General features: G+C 47.2%; 1 protein-coding gene across 1 annotated transcript; it reads right to left on the bottom strand.

The window, feature by feature from the left end:
• Window positions 1-8138: 8138 nt before the first annotated feature.
• WNT9B (Wnt family member 9B) lies at window positions 8139-23041 on the bottom strand (the record flags this gene model as incomplete). The annotated part of the gene is made up of 4 exons (XM_058820710.1): window positions 8139-8615; window positions 9675-9940; window positions 16111-16367; window positions 22995-23041. Coding segments are annotated over 4 exons (1047 nt in total), but the record flags the coding sequence as incomplete, so codon positions are not given.
• Window positions 23042-23791: the final 750 nt, after the last annotated feature.

Raw genomic sequence — 23791 nt, 5'->3', positions numbered from 1 at the left:
CCCAAACACCATCACTGTGGGTGAACAATCTCCACATTGCATCCGACTTTGGCATAAAAACAGGCACAGCAAATGATAAGAATCCTTTTTCCTTTATCTGAGGTTTAGAGAATGTGAAACCCAGAAATAATCTTGGGAAGAATTGTGCCTTGCTTTTCTCTGTGAAGGGAAACGTGACGACAGGTGACATTGGAGTTTTGCCTCAGAGGACATGAGGGTGGCCCACCCTGCTCATCCCCAAACTCTGCTTGGGGGGTGTTGTGTTATCTCTGTCAAAGCAGCCCAGTGGGACATGTCACTGTCTGTCTCACTGAAATCTCATTTTTGACCTTGGGCTACGAGCCCCAGACTGAAGCTCCTGTTCAAACCTGACCCAGCTCCCTCCAGAGCCGAAACGTGAGCCCAGCTCTGGCTCCTGACATGTGTCACCCCCTCCTGCAGCCCCCCCATCCTTCCTGGGGCCAGGAGGGAGCAGAGCCCCCCGTGCTTCCAACACCTGCACGGGCTGAGGCTCCCAAAGCCCCTGGGCACTCGTGGGGAGCAGCTCGGCTCAGGGGTGGGAAATGCGCTTAAGGAGATTTTTTTAAAGAAAAAAACCCCTAAAATGTGCTGGTTTCAGGTGACCTCAGGGTGTTTTTAGATAGCAGGGAGGGGATCCTTCTCCCCCTCTCCCAAGTCAGTAACACTAAAGTCACAGCCTGGATCAGTACAAGTTAGTGATCTTTATTTCCCTGTATTCCATGGTGCTGGGATTGTCCAGGGAAACAGGCAGGTCTGTCCTGACCTCTCCTTTCCCAACCATGTTTCCCACCTCATCTGCACTCATGTCCTGGCTCCTGCTCTCCCTGGAGACCTGTTGTCTCCTTAGGTGGGTGATGCTGCAGTTCCTTAGCCAAGAGGAACTTGCTGTTCTTTTCCTTTCCCTCTGTTTCCTCCCCTCTACCTCTAGACCTGCAGAATTCAGGGAGTGGATGAAACACCAGGAGAACTGAGAGAGAGGAAAACCAGAACAAGCTTGATTTTGGATAGCAGCTGAATACTCAAAAGAGGACAAGTACCTGTTTCATTTTTCCCAGATGTGTCACCAGGTGACTCTGATGGGAGCAGGAGTGACTTTGTGACACCAACCCTGCTGACACCTCTTCCCAACTCCCAAAAAATTGGAGATAAGAGCCCTGCAGATGGATGTGAACCATAGCTGGAGCTGGGAGACCCCCAGCAATCCTCTTTTTCCTTTTTCCAGCTGCCTGTGAGTGAGGTCTGGCTGCAGCCCTGCCTGCCCTGCTCACCCCAGCCATGCCCCCGTGCTCCCAAGGTATTTTTGTGCTGGAGTTTGCCTGGGGCAGTGCAATGCCATGAATAACTTCCCTGCTAAAAGCAAGAGGGGATGGAGAAATGGAAGAGGCAGGTGGGTTTTTGGCAAAGATAAAGAATTTGGGTTGAGCTGAGGATGGGGGAGGGAGCAGAAACTGGATAAAAAACAAGGGGAGGTAAAGGACATTGGAGGAAAGCCAAATGAAAGCAGGCTGCAGGCAAGAAGGTGGAATTGAGGCAACACCAAGGCATGGATTTGTGTGCCTACAACAGGATTAGATCCATGGCAGGGCCAGCAGGTGACCAGAGTAACTGAATTAATGGGCAAGAGCTGAATCCAAGACCTTATGGAGATATTTCAGCAGTGTAGGGTTGTCTTGCCCAATTCTCCATCCTGCCTATCCATGGAGTTGCATCTCCAGACCCACCAGGGTGAGATGGAGACCAGAAAAACTCTGCAGAGGAAACACCTGGAGACACAGCAGAGCTGATCAGCATTTTTCCATTTCAGCCATCCACAATTCCTCTACATAAGGAGGTGCAAAGCAGTGGAAATGTGAGAATCTCACTCCCCATCACATGGCACTGCACCTGGTGCTGCAGCAAATGGCTTCTGGCTCAGCACATGCTGGGATCCAACAGCAAAAATCCACTCCCAGCTGCTTGAAGGGCTGTAGGGAAAGCAGTTGGAGCAAAGGTGACAAAATCTAAGGGCTGTGTTGTACATTCAGCTAAAAGCTGCATCCCTGTAGGTAGAATATCTGCAAGGGGCCAGCAGCTGACCACTTTTAATGTGCCATTTTTGGAACTTTTCCCATGGAGTCCTGGGAGTTATTTCTGCATCCAAAATGTTTCACCAACATGGATTGGCAACATCATCAAGATCAGGTGGATCTGAGGCATCAGGTTCTACAGACCTGATATCCAGTAACCAAGACAAAAAGGAGAGGAATCTCCAAAATTCTCTGGAAAACATTCATAACCCTGGGTTAAAAAAGAGCAGAGAGATGTAATTTCAGTGGGAAAATGCCTTACTAGGAAATGAAGATTGTCAGGAAGTGCAGAAAACTTGGGATGTGAACAAAAGGCATACAGATATTTCAGCAATTTATATTTTGATGGGTAATTTCTGTCTCATGTGGCTTCCAAGATGTTTTTACCTATAGCCATTAATATTTCAAATTGCTGGGTCACAGGGGCTGCTGTCATTGACATATTTTCTGAAAAATTCTTTTGCCAGGATTTTTCTCCTGAGAAGCTGGGAAGCTTCAGCTTCTCCATGTTTTGCTCCTCTGGGATGTGATTTGGAGAATTGTTTACCCAGCATGTGAATTGTTTTTAATTAATGGCCAATCACAGTCCAGCCGTGTCAGACTCTCTGAGTCTGTAATGATATTTTATTATTCATTCCTTTCTGGCCTTCTGATGAAATCCTTTCTCTCTATTTCTTTAGTATAGTTTTAGCATATTAATATAATGTAATATAATATAATATAATATAATATAATATAATATAATATAATATCAGGCATCTGAAACATGGAGTCAAGATTCTCATCTCTTCCCTCATCCTGGGGACCCTCAAACACCACCACAGATAGGAATCTGATAGGAATCTGGTTTTTGGCTGGGAGCTGGCAGAGCTGATCCCTCCAAACTTTCATCCCAGCTTTCCATCAAAGGCTGGAAGCCAGAGCCAGGCCAGGCCCAGCAAAGCTGGCAGAAGGTTTCATGCATTTCACAAATGAGACCTGGCAGATACTTTTACCCAAAGCCCTTCAGACAAGTGCAGAAGGAAGGCATTAGCAAGCACAGCACATGTTGCAGAGGCCACTGTCCCAGGCATGGCTGTGGGATTTAAAACTCGTATAAGCTGGGAAAAAGTAGAGTTTGTCCTAAACCTTTAATACACCTCCTGCCTGGGAGGTGCCTCCTTCTCCTGGGCTCGCTCAGATTTGCAGCTTGAGACACCCAAGGTTAGGCTGGAAGCCACAGAAATGGTCAGGTTTAGAAAAGAGGAGCCTGAGCACACACAGATACAGGGTCAGGGATGTGTCCTTGGGCCACACCACAACCCAGGGCACAGAAAAGGTTCAGCACAGGGTGGGGACACGGATCCCAGCCAGATTTCACCCCACAGGTCACAGCAAGCAGCCTCAGGCTGAGAATGGGGACACTGGTGAGGAACACAGGGCTCACACTTTGCTGCTGTGTTGGATTTACACAATAATTCAGATGCAGTTGTGGAGGAGAGGGAAAAATTGCTTGACTGGGAATTGCCCCCCAGTGATGGCATCAAAGAGGATTGTGAATTGTGGTGTTTATTAAATGTCTCCATTGAGCTGCTTGCCCCCAAAGCAATGGTACTTTGGTCTTCCACAATGCTGCTGAGAGAAGGAACCTGGCTGGGAAGACACTGATATGTCAATAAAAGACATTTCCAGCATTTCCTATATTACTTGCAAACCACCTTGTGTTTTCTCATAGAACCACAGGAACATTTTGGTGGGAAGGGACCTTAAAAATCTTTCTGTGTCCTGGGTCCTGCTGCCCTGCTGTGACTTCAAAGAGCTCCCTGGAGTCCCCAGTGCCTAGAGGAGAGGTGGCAGGAATGGCTGGGAGATGCCCCAGCCCAGCACATCTCCCAAAACACAGGACCCAGCCCCAAAAGTCCTGATTCCCTGCACCCAGCAAGGCCAGGGATTTTCAGCGTGGGATTTTCAGCGTGGGATTTTCTTGCCCGAATAAATGAGCAGGGATCCCTCTGGCCTGCTTTGCCAGGAGCTCTTTCCCATGACACTTTAATCCCACTGGGACAGGAGCAAGCAGCACCAGGAGGTTTCACTGCACCCACCCAGGGCTCACACAACCCCTTCCACTCAACAGCACAAAGAAAACAAAAAATTCCTCACATCAACATTCTGCCAGGAACAGATGAACTCCCCTGATGTGGCACTGACACTGGAGAACCCCTGGACTGGCAATTTCACTGCAGCACGAGGCCAGCTCCTCATCCCTCCTTGCAAAGACTGAGCTGGGGTTCCCCAGCTCCCCTGGAGAACCTGCAGAGCACAGGGAGCCTTGCAGTTGTGTCTTTGTCACGTGTCTCATGGATGGATGGATGGATGGATGGATGGATGGATGGATGGATGGATGATGGATGGATGATGGATGGATGATGGATGGATGGATGGATGGATGGATGGATGGATGGATGGATGGATGATGGATGGATGGATGGATGGATGGATGGATGGATGATGGATGGATGGATGGATGGATGGATGGATGGATGATGGATGGATGGATGGATGGATGGATGGATGGATGGATGAATGGATGATGGATGGATGGATGGATGGATGGATGGATGGATGGATGATGGATGGATGATGGATGGATGGATGGATGGATGGATGGATGGATGGACGGATGCTCAACAACACCTGCCCCAGTTCCATCAGCCCAGTTCCCAGGCTGCACAAGCTGTCACACCCACACATGTGGCACAGCCAAAGGAGCATTGTTGGTTTTGCTGCCCCAGGAAAGGTGCCACTGATGTGTCCTGGATGAGGTTTGGCTCACCAGAGTCACATTTCTTCAAGGCAAAACCACCTGAGCTCAGCCCAGCTGGATGGGCAGGAATAGGCATTCCCAGTTATCTCCTGCACAGGGTGTGTGAAAATGAGAACTACAGGAATAAAATCACTGTGACTGTGGAGGGATGGGGTGAATCAAAGGGATTTCTCAGGGGTGCTCCCTGAAAGGCAGAAATAAGCATTCTTAAAAAACAACTGGTATTTATTGACTGACAAGAACACAGCAATGAAGACACTTGTGCAACATTGGACAACACATTATAATCAAAATGAATATATAAAAATTAACACAAGGTACAAGCAGGACTGAAATGCAACTTAAACCCCATAGCACCACTTTCTTTCTAGAGGAAATACAAGAAATATAAATAGCACCCACACTTCTTGTCACATAAGTTGAACATCTTGAGGTAGACAAAATTTTTCTTTCCCTAAAGCACATAATTATTTTTCCAAGTGACATATTTATTATTTGGCTGAAATTGGCCTCCAGGTCTGACATGAGGGTGCAGAGTGACACTTGCAGGAGAGCCTGTGGGATGGATGGATGGATGGATGGATGGATGGATGGATGGATGGATGGATGGTTGGTTGCAGGAATGCAACACACCAGGAGTTGTAATAAAATTTGAATTAGGAAGTCCACCGAAGGACAGGGACTAACCTGTGTGAGCAGTGTAGCCCCTGTGTGTGCAGTGAGGACCCTGGTTTGGAGCTATGGCTGTTCCCAGGTTATTTGGATTTTAAGTGCAGAGGAAAAAATTCAGTCCAAACCAAAACACTCCCAGCAAACCTGTGCAGCTCAGACTTTTACCATCAGTAGTCAATGAGGTACATTTGCACTTGGAAAAGGGTTTTTTTTATAGGCAGGGTATGAGGTTTCAGCTTTGCTAGTGAGAAAATTTCTTTGTCAAGACCTAATGCAATCCCCTTGTCATTCCAGTCATTTATACATATAACCAAATCCACAGGATTTGCAGTACATTGTAAAGTGTGTGGCACAACTAAAATGTCCAAATGGACTTCCAGATCTTCACAGCTCAGATCTCCAGGAGGTGGCAGAAGAGCTTTGCTCAGGATGATGCTTGGTCTTGGTTCAGAGGAAAATACAATTCAAGCCTAAGAATATTGAGGGCCAAATAGACTCAAGTTTTACTCCCTGCTCCCACTGCTGTCAGTTGAATTAAATACATTTTGGAATATCAACCCAACAAAACAGCCCTGGACAACTGAATGAAATAAAAACCTCAAAGCCACAAAAATATCTGTCCCAAGAAAACTTTGTCCCTCCCTTATCCATGGCACCATCTCTAAAGAACTCAGTGCTGAAGGATACCAAAAGGATTGACATCAGTGTTGCCTCAAACTAAAACTATGCTCAAGTCTTTTCCCAATCCTCAAATTGGGCATTTGTAATTGTTTATTTCTTTCCCATCAGTGCTCATCATTTGGTTTCCTGCCCTTGAGGCTGGGCTGCCTGGCAGGGGTTGGACAGGAGTGTCAGGAGGGGCTGAAGGGGGCTCTGAGTTAACCAGAGCAAAGCTGGGGGACATCAGATGTCCTTGTCCAGATCTGGTTTAACAGTGAACAGCCCAAATTCACTCTAGCCCAGTTCCAAACACCCCACTGAGCCCAAACCCAGCCTGGGGTACCAGAGAATGAACCATCTCTTCCTCAGATCTTCTCCAGCAGCTCTAAGCCACACAGGACAAAGAATTTCCAAAAGTCCCCTTTGGTACATGAAGAAACTTAATTTCCCCTAAAATTTGGTTTTGTCGAGTTCTTATTCAGCAATTCCTGTGCAGCTCTGATAAGAGAAAGAAGACAGAGTGGTGTCTCCTCCACTTGCTTCCCAAGGAATGGGATCCAGCTCTTTCCACTGAGTCCCTGTTTAAAGGTGAATGATCCATGTAATGATCCCAAAGGACCCTCCCAAATTGGGGTATTCCCTCCCTCTCTGGTGCTGGACAAGGCTGGAGGTCAGTGGGGCAGAGGGTTTGGGATCAATAGTTCAGCCAGAGCAAGTTCCCTGCTCACTTCACCCACGATGCCAATTTTAGCTTATTTGGAAGCTTTTTCATTGAGTGCTTACAATTGAGACTCGTGGGAAGATTTCAACTCCAAAAGGATTAAAAGCAACATATAAATAATGGTTCTGCTCTTGGGTATTTAGGAGGTAAAAAAAAAGTTAGGCTAATTAAGCCTATTTGCAGTATTATGTCTGTCATAAACTCTTTAATTCAGTTCAAGACAACTTGAGCCAGAAAAGGGATAAAAAGGAATAAGCCCTTTAAAAGACCTGTAGCTGGTGAGAGGGAAGTGGCCTCCAAACATCCAGTTAATGGCTTGATCTGCTCAGAGACTGCTCTGTGCCAGCACTGGAGGGAGCAGAAGTCAAAAACAGCTGTAAAAACCAAAAGGGCAACAAAGTCAAGATAAAGAGAGTGTGAGCAGACACTCCTCTCTCTGGGGAATTGCTCAGAGCAGCTGTAATGAGTGGCTGAGCTGCCCCACTCTACAGATCCACACAGGCAGATCCCACACCTCTGAGGAGAGCTCCATCCTACTGGAATTCAGCCCAATTCCACCTATGGATGAGCCCATCTTGCTACCCACACCAGCATCTTCACCCCTTACACTGCCAGTGAATTTGGATTTGAGTTTTAGGATTCCCATGTTCTTTGCAGCACCAGCCCATCTGCACTCTGGCTGGTTTGTAGGAGCATCTCAACCCAAGGCTGGAGCATCTCAATGATGAGGTTGGAGCATCTCAACGCCGAGGCTGGAGCATCTTAAAGCCAAGGTTTGGGCATCTCAACAGCAAGGCTGGAGCATCTCAACGCCAAGGTTTGGGCATCTCAACACCGAGGTTGGACATCTCAACGCTGAGGTTGGAGCATCTCAATGCCAAGGTTTAGGCATCTCAACACCGAGGCTGGAGCATCTCAACGCTGAGGTTGGAGCATCTCAACGCCAAGGTTTAGGTATCTCAACACCGAGGCTGGAGCATCTCAACGCTGAGGTTGGAGCATCTCAACCCAAGGCTGGAACATCTCAATGCTGAGGTTGGAGCGTCTCAAAGCTGAGGCTGCAGCATCTCAACACCAAGGTTGGAGGAGCACAGCACTCATTTGGTGCTCACCTCTGACCTCACCCCGCAGCAGAGAGCCATGTCCCCGTCCCCCTGCTGCTCCCCTGGACTCGCCTCGCCCTTCGGGGCTGTCCCTACTGCTTGCAGCTGTAGACCACCTCCTCCTGCATGCACTGCTGGCACTCCACGTAGCAGCACCACTGCACCTGGCAGTGGCACGAGAAGGTGACCAGGCGGCTCTGGGTGTTGTAGCCCCGGCCACAGCACATGCTGTCGCAGTTGCCCTCACGGGAGCAGGTCCTGCCCGCAGTGCCCAGGGAATATTTGCTGGGCCTGCAGAAGCTGGGCGAGTCCTCCACGTACACCAGGTCGGTGGGGCGAGGTAGGGCAGGCTGCTTGCCCGAGTGGCCGTGTCTGTGTGGCCCTGCCAGCTCCGAGTGCCCCACGGCATCGTTGGTGGTGCTGAAGACCTTGACGGCGTCGTCGTAGCGCAGCTTCAGGAGCCGCCCGATCTCGTGGAAAGGGGAGAGCTGCTTCCAGCACGTCCGCACCGCGCACGAGCCCGACACACCATGGCACTTGCAGGTGGTTTTGAGGCCGTTCTTCACCGCCTGGTGAGGAAGAAGAGTGGTGGTTATTACCTGCCAGAGCCTAGTTCTGGTAGAGGCAGCAGCTCAGATCGCAGCTGCAAGCACTTCAGTTTTATTGGCATTGTTTCTAGGCTATGGAAGAGAAAATGTTAATAATAGTTTTAAAAATACAAAACAAAAAAAACAACCAAACAAAAAAAAAAAACCAAAAAACCCAGAAAAACCCCCACCAAAACAAACAAAAAAACAAAAACCAAAACTAAAAAAAAAATCCAAAAAACCAAAGTAAAACAAAACAAACCCTCCCCACCCAAAAAAACTAACATAAAAAAAAGGAACCCAAAACAAAAAAAAAAAAAAACACACACACCAAAGCAGAGGAAAAGCTACAGAATTGACAGGAGAGCCAGAGAGTGGATAGCCTGAGGATAACCAGCTGAACACCAAATAAGTTCTTATTAATTCTATTTGGCAGAGTAGCAGTAGTCAATCAAAAAACTACTTATCTCCAACATGGTGGATTCCTTTAGGTGTATTCAAATGAAGACAGTGGTCTAATTAAACAATCAATTTGACTCAGTAAACGGAAGACAATGACGAATCTGTAGCCTGTAACCTACAGTTCAAAATGTTCAATCTGATGGTCTCCCTGTGACTGGACTCGCTCCTTAGCAAGTCACCAGCAGACTCATAATTGATCCCAAGAGTTTCAGTCTTTAATCACCTTCACACATGCCACCAGCTCTAAGCTCCAGCTGTTCTCAGAACCCCCTGTGGCCCTGGCATAACCCCTGGAGTTGTCCAGCTGTGCAGTTTCACAGCTGTCACTGTGCTGTGTCTCCCTGTCACCCACCCTTGGACCACTGGAGGACACAGGATGCTCCTCTTCCACTCAACATGCATCTCCTCACACAAGAGCTCAGGAGGCTTCCCAGGGACTCTCAGCACCACAAGGCCCAGGACACACAGGTGAGCAGGTCTGTTTTGTGAGCAGGGCAGCGAAAATCCCTCTCACACACAGGATGGGTTGGAAGAAAAGTCCCAAACCTCGTCCCAAGCCCGCCAAGGCACAGCTCCTACCTTGATGCCCACATTGGTGTTGTGGATGTCCACCTTGGCCCGCAGGTCTTTGCCGATCCTCTTCTGGCCCAGGAACTTTTTGAGGAACTTGGTGCTGTACTTGAGGTTGTCCCCGCAGACGCCCCACTGCCAGGCCTTGCGGTTCTCCAGGCCCGGGGAGTCGTCGCAGGTGCAGCGCTCCATGCGCCCCGCGCTGCACGCCCGCGCCAGCGAGTGCGTCAGCGCCGCCGAGGACACGGCGTACAGGAAGGCTGTCTCCTTAAAACCTGCAGGGCACAAGGGTTGCTGGTTGTGGTAAATAGGTGTGATTTGTGCTGACAAAATTGACAACAGTAGTCAATATTCATACAGTAATTAATATTTGGAAATAATAAAAGAGTTGGAAGGTGTAACGCTGTAGCAGACCCCGTGGAGCTTACCAGAGCGCCATGGAGGATTGAGATTTAACAGCAGGAACTGCTGAGTCATGATGAGACAGCAAAATAAGCTCCTGTCTCCTAGCTCATCTCTGTAACCTCATAGGTCACTTTTCTCTAACCCTTAGTATTGGACAAGTTTGGATCCCCCTATACCCTATAAAAAGGGGCTGGTTTAGCCCATTGGACAGAAGAGCTGTCGCTGGAACCCTTCACAGACTCCCCAGTAAACCATTGCTGTGGAACCGCCAGGACCTCTCCTTCTCCTCTCCCACATCTGCTTCTGCCTCAGCCATAGGTGCCCTAGCAAGCAAGCAAAGAGCTGAAATCCTAAGAGAGCTGAGAATCACCAAAGAGCTGAGAATCACTAACCTTGTTAAGGGCAGCCTGTGGCGGCTGCGAGCTGACTGGGTATTCGGGCACTCTGTCTCCCTGAGGGACTGAGTTATCCGGACTATCACTCGTTGATAAGGCCGAGATCGGGGCTTTATCATATAATGCCAAGAAAGAAAGGGAGAGGAGGGGTTCCACCCCCCTTTTCCTGCAGATGTTCAAGGACAGGAAAAAGCTAAAAATTAACAGAAAGAAGGGAAAATCTGGTTGGGTCCCAGGAAAATGCCAGTTATAAGAGATTTATTGCTTTGATGCTTAAATATAATATTATGTTAGTTTTGGATGCCAAAATATTTTTATTTATTTATATTTACCTCCTCTCTTTTTCAGCCCTAGGGAAAATCTTAATATTTCCTCTAGAGTTCATTTGCATGAAAAAAACACTATTAAAGGGAAATTGTTTAGCAAGTCTAAAATTTAGGAATTAGTGCAAGGAAGAGAGAGACAGGTGACTGATCAATACCTCTGAGTGCAGGAATGCATAAGAACAGCAACAATAGAAAAAATTGGTTTATGGAAGATAGAGCACTTATACATTGCATGGAAGAAAACATAATGAAGCAAACAAATATTCCACATGGGAAAATTCCAAATCTCCTTGCACATCAGAAGGAAAATCTGTTTTCTCCAATAATGGAAGAGAGAGAGACAACCACACAGACTTGATCTAGACTTGCACTGAGCCCTGCCTGGAACAAAGGTTGGAAGCCACTTCTAGAGTTCACCAAGTCCAACCTCAAATATCTTCATCATTCTGTTCCCTCAGAGAATTCCCATCCAGCTGTAACAATGGATCAGAACACTGAGTGCTGAAATCTGAGTGATGTCCACCATAACCATGACCAAGAGAGCAGGACAAAGAGTTCTCCTGGTGGTTGCCAGCAAGAAGAATGAATAATGTGGCTAATCATGAACATAATGGAGAGGCTTCATTAGCAACTTCAGTAGACTTCATAGGAGCTCTTTGGAATTGCAGAATTTTAGATAAAGATGTACCAATAGCATGGACATGAGGGGAGAGGTGGGGAAATATGGAGGAGACAAGGAGATCAACCAACAATCTCTTCCTGCCTCAACATTTTGGTTGCCACAACCACTGGGGCAATAATTTGCAATTAATCTCTCCAGTCGATGATCCTCTACAAAATTTCTCAGGGAACTCTAAAGATAATGAAAGAATGTCACCAAATCCACCAAAACTTTTGTAAAAGCTGGAATGGGACGTGATCGGTGCAGGCTGTGGACAGCAGCATGATGCTCACACATTTTCCAACAGTGCCTGATCCTCTCCAAAGGAGATAAGAGAGGATAACTGATCCTTGAGATCCTAAATCTTACCAGATCCAAATGCTGACCAGATTCCCAACACCCTCTCTGACATCCCAGAGGTGAGGAGAACATTCCAGAGGCCCTTTCCCATGCCATGAGGAGCCAGCAGGCCCCACAGCCCCTGCTAAATCTGACTCTGTGGATCACCACACTGCTCCTTGCTATTTCAGATGCTTTGGTTTGCCCATGTTTTCCTGGCCAGTTTTCAGCCCACTGGAAACCAGAGGCCACTGCTGTGGTCAGGCCACTGCAGACAGCAGCAACTGCAGATACCCAGCAGACTTTGAAACATCTCATTTAAACAAAGCTTCAACATCACCAGGCTGCCAAATACTTGCCTGAAAAGTCTAAGATGATTCCCTCCACTCTGCCATGAGGAACCAATCACCATTTAATTGTTAATTCACAAAACTAATGAGGGAAGTAAAAGCTGTCCTTCAGCAGAGCAGCTGCTGGAGCTGGATTTTCAGGAGGACACACCACAAATGGCAGCAATCAGCTCCAAGAAGCACAATCTGGGAGCTGAGCAGAGGCTGTTCCATGTGTCCTGCTATGTCAGTGACAACAGAGCTCCTGTCACCCCAGGCAGAGGAGCCTGGATCCAATTCTGGGTTCTCGGGGCCTGGAGCCAACTCTGGGCTCTCAGAGCTTGGATTTGGGATGGGTCACTGCCCTGACCCCACTGAGTTCTTGTCAGGGACAAAATGGAGCTGAAACTCTCAGTGCAAGAGGAACATCTGGGTGCAGATGTCTCTGCTGGGCAGTTTGGCTGCCAACATCCAGCACAGAGATGGATTTCAGGAGGCTGCAGCAAAGCAGATCCCTCTGGTAGGGCCTTCCATGTGTCCAAGTCTTGCCCTGAGCTCTCCAGCAGGATTTCTTAGCTCTGAATCTATAAATACAGAAGGACTTTGCTGCAATGCATTGTTGAGTGCTGTGGTGTGCTCCAGACCACAGGGAAAATTTGTAATGGGAGGAGTTTTGCTGTGGGGCGACTCTGACAAAGGAAAGATGCTCAGGGTCAGAGTTTTCAATGCTGTAGTGAAGGAATGTGAGTGTTTCAGAGCAGGTGGAGGAGGCATCTCTCTGAAAACAACAGCAAAACTAAAAAAAAGATATAGAAATATAGAAAGATTTAGGATGGAAGGACTTTTGAGGTCTTCAGAACAACCTCCAGCTCCAAGCAGGGCTGGCTCCAATGCCAGCTGCTCAGGGCTTTTTTTGCTTAGAAGAATTTTTTTCTCCAGATCTCCCATCATGGAAATTCTGTGTCTGTGAGTCACCACTGCTCTGGATTCCTCAGGACAACAGTGAAACCACTGCTGGAAGGTCAGAGTCCAGCCAGCAGGAGGCAAAGGAGGGGATTAAGAGACGGAAGGATTGCAGAGCTCTCATTTCTCAAGAATAATTTTGTGAGTGGCTGGCTCTGACCTCTTTGCTAAAGGTATTTATTTCCCAAATCACTGAGTTGTTTGAGATGAAATCCTGCTTCACCTGACTCCCAGCACACCCAGGACACCAGAAGGGCATCACTGCTTTCCATGTTTTTATAAAGACACCAACTGCCCCTGTGTAATAAGGTGGCTTGAAATCATTTAATTATTTCCATGCATCTTTAAAGGAGTGGAGAAGGAATGCAGGAGGATTTTGCATGGATCACTGAGGAGTAAGAGGTGGCATAAGTGCCACAGAAAGGTTGCAGACAATGCAGTTGTACCCAGAGAACTATCAAGAGCAACAAATGGTGAAGACTGGTAAAACAAATCTGGCATTTCAAGAGCCAGAAAACCCTTGGCTTATTTTCTGTTTGTTTGCTTATTTTCTGTTTGTTTGGTTTTTGGCATCTCTAGAAGCAGGAAAAGCATTGATGATCCAGATCAGTCACAGAAGTTTGTCATTTGGGATTGCAAATTGAATGTGACTTTTCGCCTGACCCATCTCACTGGGAAGGACCTTTTCCACTCTCTTGCACTCTTAAGAGCATTTAACACTACTAAAAATCTCCAATTTTCTTCATGTTTCCTCTAGGACCATGGAGATATCAAATTATTAAAACATTTCTAAAATGCCTCATCACTACCTGGGTGACAGGGGAGAGTTCCACGACCAACAATTTCCAAGAAAGTTCCAACAAATGTCACAAACAGATCAAAAGTGGCAGCTGAAAGCCATGTTCATGTTCTTTAAGAAAGAAACAAACCCCTTTGCAAGCTAAAGGGAAGATGAGAACTAATAATTGCTCCCAGCTAAGTGTCCTGTCACACAGGGGCTGCACACAGCATACCTGGCTGTATTAAATCATCATTTGATCCTTAAGATTGTGTAATAAAAGTTTTCAAACACTTATCCCCATCTGCCAAAACAGGTTTGAAATTACAGGTGATATTTTATTTTGTCAGTCAGGAGCCCATGGAAATGTTAAGGCATGCCACTGCCAGATAATTAAATGTTTTCCAGCTATTTGAAGATGAGGATTATTCAATTGTCATTTTCAAGTTCTTTGAGGTTGATGAAGGTGCAGATGTGAGACAGACACTCAAAATTATCATGAACAGCTCCTTCCACTGCTTGCTAAAAAATTCTTGCAATGAAGAAAATCTGATCTTCTATGTGCTGACTTAATAAATTATTACGTTGATATTTAATGTAATAAAAATTGATATTTTAAAAAGGAAACATTAAAAAGTTTTGATCCCAATGTTAATTAAAATTAGCATTGATTTTCATCAAAATTAATATTGGCTTCTTCAGGTCCTTTTTTTAAAAACATTAAGTTGCTAAACATTATTCAAGGACAGAAACTCAATAAATCTGAAGGCTGAAGCTTAGTAAGTGCTAATAAAAGTTATTGAAGGGCTGAAGCTCTGTTACAGTCAAGCTCTGGTTGGATCAGGACAGGTCTGGCAAACCCTATATGCATTCTCTGGCAATTTTTATTAAGAAATAATTTCAGTGTCCATCTTCTTTGTATTTTTTGCAAGCATTGGAAGGATTTATTATGTTCCCTTCTACCTCAAATCCAGACCTTACAGGACAATTTCTTCATCTAAAGCATTTTGGGAAACAACAACCCAGTGGGTCTTCTGTCTACTCTGCCCAAATTTCTCCAAATTTATGGGAAAAAGTCTCAGGAGAGATTTGTCAACATGCGCTGAGATGTCTGCATGCAGATAGTAAACAGGTTTAAATTTTGTATTTGAGAATAACAGGGGTTTACATACATGCATATCCAAGGCACTAAAGGGATTTTTTTCTTTAACTGACCCTGTGGTAGAAGAGGTTTTACAGTGACTTCTGTGAGCCAGAGAGAAGGTTGAAAAGAGGATCCATGTTTACCCCTGAAAGAATTTCCTGCCATGGTCATTGATCAAGAAAGAAAGAAGGAGAAATAAGAGAAACCTGCAACTGCCTGTCCCAATGAAAACTTTGAGTAAAGTGTAAATTTATGAGTTTTGTAAGAATGTATAAAAAGCCTGTAGTTTGCAAAATCAGTTTGAAGCATTCTGAAAATGGAGCATGTTGCTTTGTGTTGTCTCCATCTCAGCCATGACCTTGTGTGAGATTTAATTTGGGACACCCCGGGTGCTGCAGCCAAAGTTTCCATGGGCACCAATGGTGAAAGAGGTTTTACAGTGACTTCTGTGAGAAAGAGGATTTATGTTTACCCCTGAAAGAATTTTCTACCAAGGTCGTTGACCAAGAAAGAAAGAAGGATAAATAAGAGACACTTCAACTGCCTGTTCCAATAAGCACTTTGTCTGAGTAAAGTGAGTAAAGTGTAAACTACTGAATTTTGTAAGAATATATAAAAAGCATGCATGCCATAATAAAAACAGTTTGAAGCCTTCTGAAAATGGAGTGTGGCTTTGTGTTGTCTCCATCTCTACCACGACCTCATGTGAGATTTAATTTGGGACACTCCAGAGTTTCCCTGCTCATCAATGGTGTAAGAGGTTTTACAACAATTTCTGTGAGCCAGAGAGGAGTTTGAGAAGAGGATCTGTGTTTACCTTCCTACCAAGGTCGTTGACCAAGAAAGAAAGAAGGATAAATAAGAGAAACCTGCAACTGCCTATTCCAATAAGTGCTTTGTTTGAGTAAAGTGCAAACTTACGAGTCTTCTAAGAATGTATAAAAAGCATGCATGCCATAATAAAAACAATTTGAATGAAGCCTTCTGAAAATGGAGCGTGTGGCTTTGTGTTGCCTCCATCTCTACCACGACCTTGTGTCAGACCTACTTTGTGACACCTCGGGTGCCGCAGCCAGGGTTTCCCTGCACACCAACTACCTTGTACCTCTCTTGAGCAGGCTGGGCCGTCCCTCCAGGCTGCAGTTCCAGCGCTCGCTGCGGAACTGGAACTGGCACTCGAGGACGCCCAGGCGGATGGCGTCGCGCAGCGTCTCCGCCAGCCCCGGCTCCCTCCGGCACAGCCGCCTCTGCTTGCGGGACAGCTGCAGCAGCTCGCACTGCTTCACGTGGCCCTGGCCCGGGCCAGAGCCCCCCGGGGTGCCCAGGGATGGGAACTGGGTCAGGGCTTCCTTCCCGGTCAGCCTGGAGGGAGAGAAGCGGCAGAGGAGGTGAGTTAGGGATGACATGGCTGGGAGTGATGGGCTAGAACAGAGACTGGGCAGAGCTAAAGAATAAAGTAGGGGTTTATTAAAAGGCCTCAATGGATCCTGGACAGAGCTAAAGAATAAAGTAGGGATTTATTAGGAGGCCTCAATGGATCCACCTTGGGCAACACAAGAGCTCAGCCAGGTCTACACCCAAGATGAACCAAAATGGTCACAAAGTTAGGGAGGACATTGCTGGGTGTAATACCTTGAGATGGATGGCCTAGAACAGAGACTGGGCAGAGGTAAAGAATAAAGTAGGGATTTATTAAAAGGCCTCAATAAATCCACCTTGGGCAGCACAAGAGCCCAGCCAGGGCTGCACCCAAGATGAACCAAAATGGTCACAAAATGAACCCAAGATGAACCCAAATGGTCACGCAGTTAGGGAGGACATGGCTGGGAGTGATGCCCTAGAACAGAGATTGGACAGAGCTAAAGAATAAAGCAGGGATTTATTAAAACGCCTCAATGAATCCACCTTGGGCAGTACAAGAGCCCAGCCAGGGCTGCACCCCAGGTGAACAAAAATGGCCATAAAGTGAACCCAAGATGAACCCAAATGGTCACAAAATGAACCCAAGATGAACCCAAATGGTCACAAAATGCTCCACTCATCACAGGGTCTCTCACTTTTATCAATTCTGCTCCATTTGCATATTGGAGTTAATTGTCCAATGAACTCCAGCCTATGAAGTCCTGTTTCTGTCATATTTTATCAAAATTCCCTTTGCCAGGATTTTTCTCCTGAGAAGCTGAGAAACTTCAGAAAAGAATTAATTATTATATTATATTGTACTATATTATATTGTACTGTATTATATTTTTATTTGTTATATTTATAGCTATTTATATTAATTATTAATAATTATCTGATTGCTTAAAATGTAGTCCAGAGGTTGCTTTCCAGCAGGTGCATCTTTGATTGGCTCCATGTGAATTGTTTTTAATTAATGGCCAATCACAGCCAGCTGTGTCAGACTCTCTGAGTCTGTCTTGGGTTTTTACTATTCATTCTTGTCTAGCTTTCTGATGCCTCCTTTCTTTTCCTTTAGTATCACTTTAGTATATCAATATAATATAATATAATGTAATATAATATAATGTAATATAATATAATGTAATATAATGTAATGTAATATAATATAATATAATATAATATAATATAATATAATATAATATAATATAATATAATATATCAACCTTCTAAAAACTTGGAATTAGGACAATGTCAGCAGGAAATAATTATATAAATTACATCAATAATTCCATCGCTGTGTTGGAGGCTCCCAGGATCAGGAGCCTCACAGTCAGAGCACAGACACAGCTCCCAAAACTCATCTCTCACCCAAATTTCAGCTTAGACAAGCAGCAAAGGAATTAAAGGAGGTGCCCAAAGCCATGCAGGTGGCACAGCTGGGAGCAGAAACCACTCTCAGAGCCAGGACAGCCCCAGAAACTGCCCAGAAATTGCTTTGCTGGCTCCCACCACAACTGTATTTCATCAGGGCAGAGCCAACACAGGATCTGATGGAGATCAGAGCATGCTAACATTTGTACAAGATTAAATATAAAATATGCAGATATTTGCAGTCAGGCAAACTGCATGGTTTGGGATGATTTAGAGTTTATTATCTACAGATCGTACAGCAAAGAAAGTGAACTCTTTGAATTAACGCACACCTGCTTGCAATCTGAAAGAACAATAAGGATCTCCAACTTTATTTCTCTCTCCTTTTCTAAGCCCTTTGCTAAATTCATCTATTTCCTTTAATCTCCTTCCAGCCACATTCCAGCTTCTTAAGAGACTTTTAATGAGAGCCTGTTCCTGTGCAATACCCAACGTCCTCTGGATCTGAAAGGTCTTAAAAAGCCAGTAAAAAATATGCCTTTCCTACCTCTCCCAAGCAAGGAAAAATCAAAGCAGCCCACAACAGGACTCCATATCTGATTTCAGGGGCCTTTCATGTTCCACAGAAATATCTGCACCCCTGCAAGGAGATTTCAGGAAGGCTGAGAGAATGTGGGGCAGGACAGATGGAACCAAGGACTGTGCAGGGCACAGAGGTGCCCAGCTCTGTCAAAAAAACAGAGTTTTCATCCTTTCAGAAACAGCACAATTTAATGCTCCCCATCTTTCCCTGAAGATGGTTTCTCTGTTTGCTCCCCCACTGCCTGCAAAGGAGGTGGCAGAAATCCCCAGATCATCCAAACTCTAAATCTCCACCATCAATATTGAGATTTAACAGTTGATATCAAAGCTCTTTGCTTTCCTCCCTCAGAGTTGTCATCTCAGCCCCTCAGGTGTCTCTATCCCTGATCTCCTCCAGGTTTGCCATCAAGTTTCTGCTCCTCACAATGAGAAAAAGCTGGAATTAAAACCTCAGATGGGTTCACATGATGCTGTGAGTCAGAATCCTTTTGAGATGGATTGTTTGCTGCAAGCCCTCCCTGGGAGCAGTAACAGATGATGTGTCCAGGTCCAGACTAATTTTTTAAAAAAGATTTCTCCTGAAATTCCACAGAGAACAGGATATAAAATTCCTGCAATCAAAAGAGCTGCCAGTTTGGGAGGAGAGCAGTAACCAGGGCAGGGCTCTCCACCCTCAGCTTCTCTGGGCATCCTTGGTTGGACTCTTTCCATGAAGGAAAATGAAACATTTCCATGTGGATCCTAATTCCAGGCCAGTTCCTGTTGGGGTGTTTGTTGCCAATCCCTCAATTTCTGGGACTCAAGCACTCAGGCTCCCCTGTTGGGGGAGACCCTCCTGGGGTGGTTTTGTGTCAGGAAAGAGAGACACACACTGGATTTTTTCAGTCTTCAGGTTCTTGTTTATTATTATCTTATCTAAAGTTTTGCTGTCCACACCAGGTTCAGCACGCTGGAAAAGCACCACAAAAATGGGCAACAAATCTCTTTGTTAAAAGGTTTTTTAAAGCTAAACTATCCAATCAAGAACTGACACCTGGATTATTTTCCCTTTTAACTCAATAACTGATCCCAATGTGGATTTTTCCACCCAATTACAAAATGCCACCCAAACCCATGAAGAAGAAGAAAGAAGAAGAAACCCAGGAGGACGCCCTGCGCCCTCCATCTCGCTTCCATCCACAACATACTAAAAATCCCAAAACCTCAATTTCTCACCAGGTGATACACCTACACTACTCTCTATAATCTATTTCACACTTTTGTGGATTCCAGTCTATGTTTTTTACCCTCTAACAGCCCCAAAAAATCCTTCCACCAGGGAATGAGCAAAAATTGTGCAGGAATTTCAGGGTGAGTTCTAAAGAAATCTGCCCATGGAGCAGCCTGGCCCATGGGTGGGACACGTCCCAGCCTGTTCTTCAGGAGAAGATTTGATCAGCTTTGGTGCTTCCACCTTCCCACCAAACCTCCTGCCTGGGGTGGGTCTGCTCTGGGTTCTGCCCTGGGAGAAGCTCTTTGCCCTCCAGCACATCCCAAATGCCTTTTCACCTTGTGAAACATGAACAGGGAGAAAACAGGAGGCTTTTAGAGGTTTTAATGAGGTCTGGAGGCATTCCCAGCACCTGAGGAGCTGAACACCATGAGAGGAAAAGCACAAAAAGGAGGGAATGCTTTACAGGAGGGTGGGGGGAGGATTGAAGCAAAGGTGGAAACAAAACCAGCTGAAAAGGAATCGGGAGGTGAGGACAGTGCACACTCCTGGATTCCTGCATCCAGAGAGCCCAACACAACCACAACAACAGCCAGGCCACCTTTCACACACAGCTTTTCTCTCCCTCTCCTCAAAGCAGGGTTTAATTTCCCCCCTGTGACCCAGCACCAGGACCTGCTCAAGCACAGACCCCAGTGAGCCAAAGCTGCAGGCACTGGGAATGGGCTCAGAGCTAAAAAATTTGTCCTAAAAACATAACACAACAATTGCTTCCCATTGCCAGAGGGAAGGGATGGATGAGATACTGGGAAGGAATTGTTCCCTGTGAGGGTGAATCTGGCACAGGGTGCCCAGAGCAGCTGGGGCTGCCCCTGGATCCCTGGCAGTGCCCAAGGCCAGGCTGGACAGGGCTTGGAGCAGCCTGGGACAGTGGGAGGTGTCCCTGCCATGGGCATTTTAAAGGTCTCTTCTAACCCAATCCATTCTGGATTTCTCTGGATTTCTCCATTGCAATGCTGCATTCACTCTGGCAAAACTTTGTTTTGTGAATGTGAGTTCCATTCTTGCTGCACCATCCCACACACTTCATGTTTCACCTTTGCCCTGATGGAATCAAACTTGGCATTTCCCTCACCCTTTGAACCAGCAATGCTTCACCTTTGCCACAACCCCAGGAGAAAGGGCTCAGCTCCTGTCTCTGCACGTTGGCACCCAAATGCCTCCTTCATTTGTCCTTAAATCTTTGCAGGTTTTCTCCATTAAGTGTTTGGAGAGCCAATATTTAAGCCATGTGCCTCAGTCTCTCCTCTTTGGCTAAACACAGAAGCAGATCACTGACCCAGGGTCCCCTCCAGTTCAGTAAAAATTTAGGTGTGAGATTGGTTTTCTCCCAAAAAGCCAACTCAAACATTCTCTTCTAAAATATTCAAGTCTTTCAGTTCAACTTTGTATCTGAAAGCACTCATGTATCACACTGCTCATCACCACCTAACTCACTGAGTTCTTAGATTTGGGTTCTTATTTTGATTTTCAGATGAAAAGGTGAGAATACACAGGACACCCCTCAAGTTAAAAAACCCACATTGAAAATTGACCCTACAGCCTCAGATCCTGAGCTGTGCACAGCCAAGAGGCAGCACACACAGATTTCATGTGCTTGTACCAAATAAAATTTTTAAAAGCATATTTAAAATACAATATTTTTTTTAATTTTAAAGCACATTTAAAATATAATAAAAAATAAAAATAAAAAAAAATGTAAAAGCACATTGCAAACCAAATAAAGCACAAAATTCTGGGTGAATACACAGAAAGCTGCTTGTACCAAATAAATCAGTGACACAGAGCAAAGGATCACCCAGGCTGCTTGAGCAGTGGTCAGTGACAGCTCTGTGCTGTTATCTGCACAAATTCATTCATTTCCCTGTGCCTGGAAAGCCAAACTCTCCCTGCAGCCCAAATGTGGGCTCTGATTGTGACGGCATGAATTATAACATCTGTATTGTCTCACATGGCCTTCACATGGGACTGAAAATGGAATAAAAGTTTTTAAAATTTAAATTTTTAAAAGTTTTTAAGTTTTTAAAAGTTTTTACATTTTTCCTCTCAGTTGTCCCATCTCTGGATCAGAGAAGGGATTAATTAATCCAACACTTCAGGGAGTGAGTCAGTGCTGACACTGACTGAGAAAGGGGAGCCCCCTCCAGCAGATGCTTCCATGTGAATTAGGCTGAATGATACAATTGAGAAATTTAAAATCCAGATTATTTTATGCAGCAGAAACCCTTCCTGAGGTGCAGCTCACACAGAAAACAAGGCAAAATCCCCCCAGAACACTGCATGGGGAATTCTCACCTTTTCATCTGAAAATCAAAATAAGAACCCCAAATCTAAGAACTCAGTGAGTTTGGTGGTGATGAGCAGTGTGACACATGGGTGCTTTCAGATAGAAAATTAAGCTGATAGACTTGAATATTTTACAAGTGAATGTTTGATGTGGCTTTTTGGGAGCAAAACCAATTGACCCCGCCTGTTACAAACCCATCTCTGCCTTTACCCCAAGTAAATGAAAAGGTGTGGGGAGGACACAAACCCAGGGGTCCCTGTGCCCCTTGTGCCCCCTGTGTCCCCACCTGTCCCAGCGTTGCCGGGGATGCTCCGGGGGCGCTGCAGGTGCGCGGCTCGCCCGGGACCCCCTCGCAGCGACGGGAACGTATCCGAGCACCGGAGCCGTCGCTCGCCCTCCGCAGAGCATCGGCAGGAGCAGCGCTGCCACGGCCCGCCGCTGTCACAAAGGACGCCCCGAACTGCCCATGGCCACCTCGAACTGTCCCACGGACACCCCGAGCTGCCCCAGGTCGCCCTGAGCTGCCCCAGGTCACCCCGAGCTGCTCCTGAACACCTCGAGCTGGCCACGGACACCCCGAGCTGCCCACAGACACCTCGACCTGCCCCAAGACACCCCAAGCTGTCCCAGGTCACCCTGAACTGTCCCAGGACACCCCGAGTTGCTCCATGAACACCCCGAGCTGTCCCAAAGGACACCACAAACTGTCCCAGGTCACCCGGACCTGCCCCGGCTCACCCCGACCTGTCCCTGAACGCTCCGACCTGCCCCGATCACCCCGAGCAGCCCCAGGACGCCCCGAACCGTCCCAAAGGACGCTTTGAGCTGCTCCTGAACATCCCGAGCTGCTCCTGAACATCCCGAGCTGCCCCACGGATATCCCGAACGGTCCCAAAGGACGCTTTGAGCTGCTCCTGAATATCCCGAGCTGCCCCAGCTCACCCCGAGCTGCCCCACGGATATCCCGAACGGTCCCAAAGGACACCCCCGAGCTGCCCCAGGACGCTCCGTCCCCCTCCACGTGTCCCGGTGCCTCCCCGCGTTCCCCCGGTCGGTGCCCGCGGGCGGTGCTGACCCGAAGTAGGCGGCGGCGGGCGGCGGCGGCAGGAGGAGGAGGAGGAGGAGGAGGAGGAGGAGGAGGAGGATGCGGCAGGGCTCGGCGGAGCGCATGGTGCGGGCGGTGCCGGTCCCAGCTCGCTGCCGGTCCCAGCTCGCTGAGGGCCGCCCGCCGCCGCGGCTCTTTAAGCGGGAGGCGGGGTTGGCCCCGTCCCGTCCCGTCCCGTCCCGTCCCGTCCCGTCCCGTCCCGTCCCACCGCCGCCGGGAACCCCCGGGGCTCCCTGGGGACCCGCCGCCCCCCCAGCGCTCGGGGACGCCGCGTCGGGTGCCGCCATCCCCTCCGGGTCCCACCATCCCCACGAGATCCATCCATTCCCTCGGGATCCCTCCACCCCCGCCGGGTCCCTCCATTCCCCGGGATCCTTTCATTCCCATGGGATCCCTCCCTCACTCCCTCCCGGCGGGATCGCTCCATTCCCCCGGGAATCCCATTCCTATGAGATCCATCCATCCCCCCGGGTTCCCTCCATCCTCTGGGATCCCTCCATCCCTGCTGGGTGCTTCTATCCCTTCGGGATCCCTCCATCCCTGCCAGGTCCCTCCATCGTCTCCAGGTCCCTCCAGCCCCGCGGGATCCCTCCAACCCCTCCGGGTCCCTCCATCCCCATGAAATCCATCCATTCCCTCGGGATCCCTCCATCCCCGCCGGGTCCCTCCATCCCGATGAGATCCCTCCGTTCCCCTGGAATCCCTTCGTCCCCTCGGAATCCCTCCATCTCCTCGGGATCTCTCTGTCTCCCGGGATCCTTCACCCT

This window comes from Ammospiza caudacuta, chromosome 27 (assembly GCF_027887145.1).
Source record: "Ammospiza caudacuta isolate bAmmCau1 chromosome 27, bAmmCau1.pri, whole genome shotgun sequence".
Classification (NCBI taxonomy): domain Eukaryota; kingdom Metazoa; phylum Chordata; class Aves; order Passeriformes; family Passerellidae; genus Ammospiza; species Ammospiza caudacuta.
The sequence above is the reverse complement of the archived record's forward strand: the minus strand, read 5'-3'. Positions and strand labels throughout refer to the sequence as shown.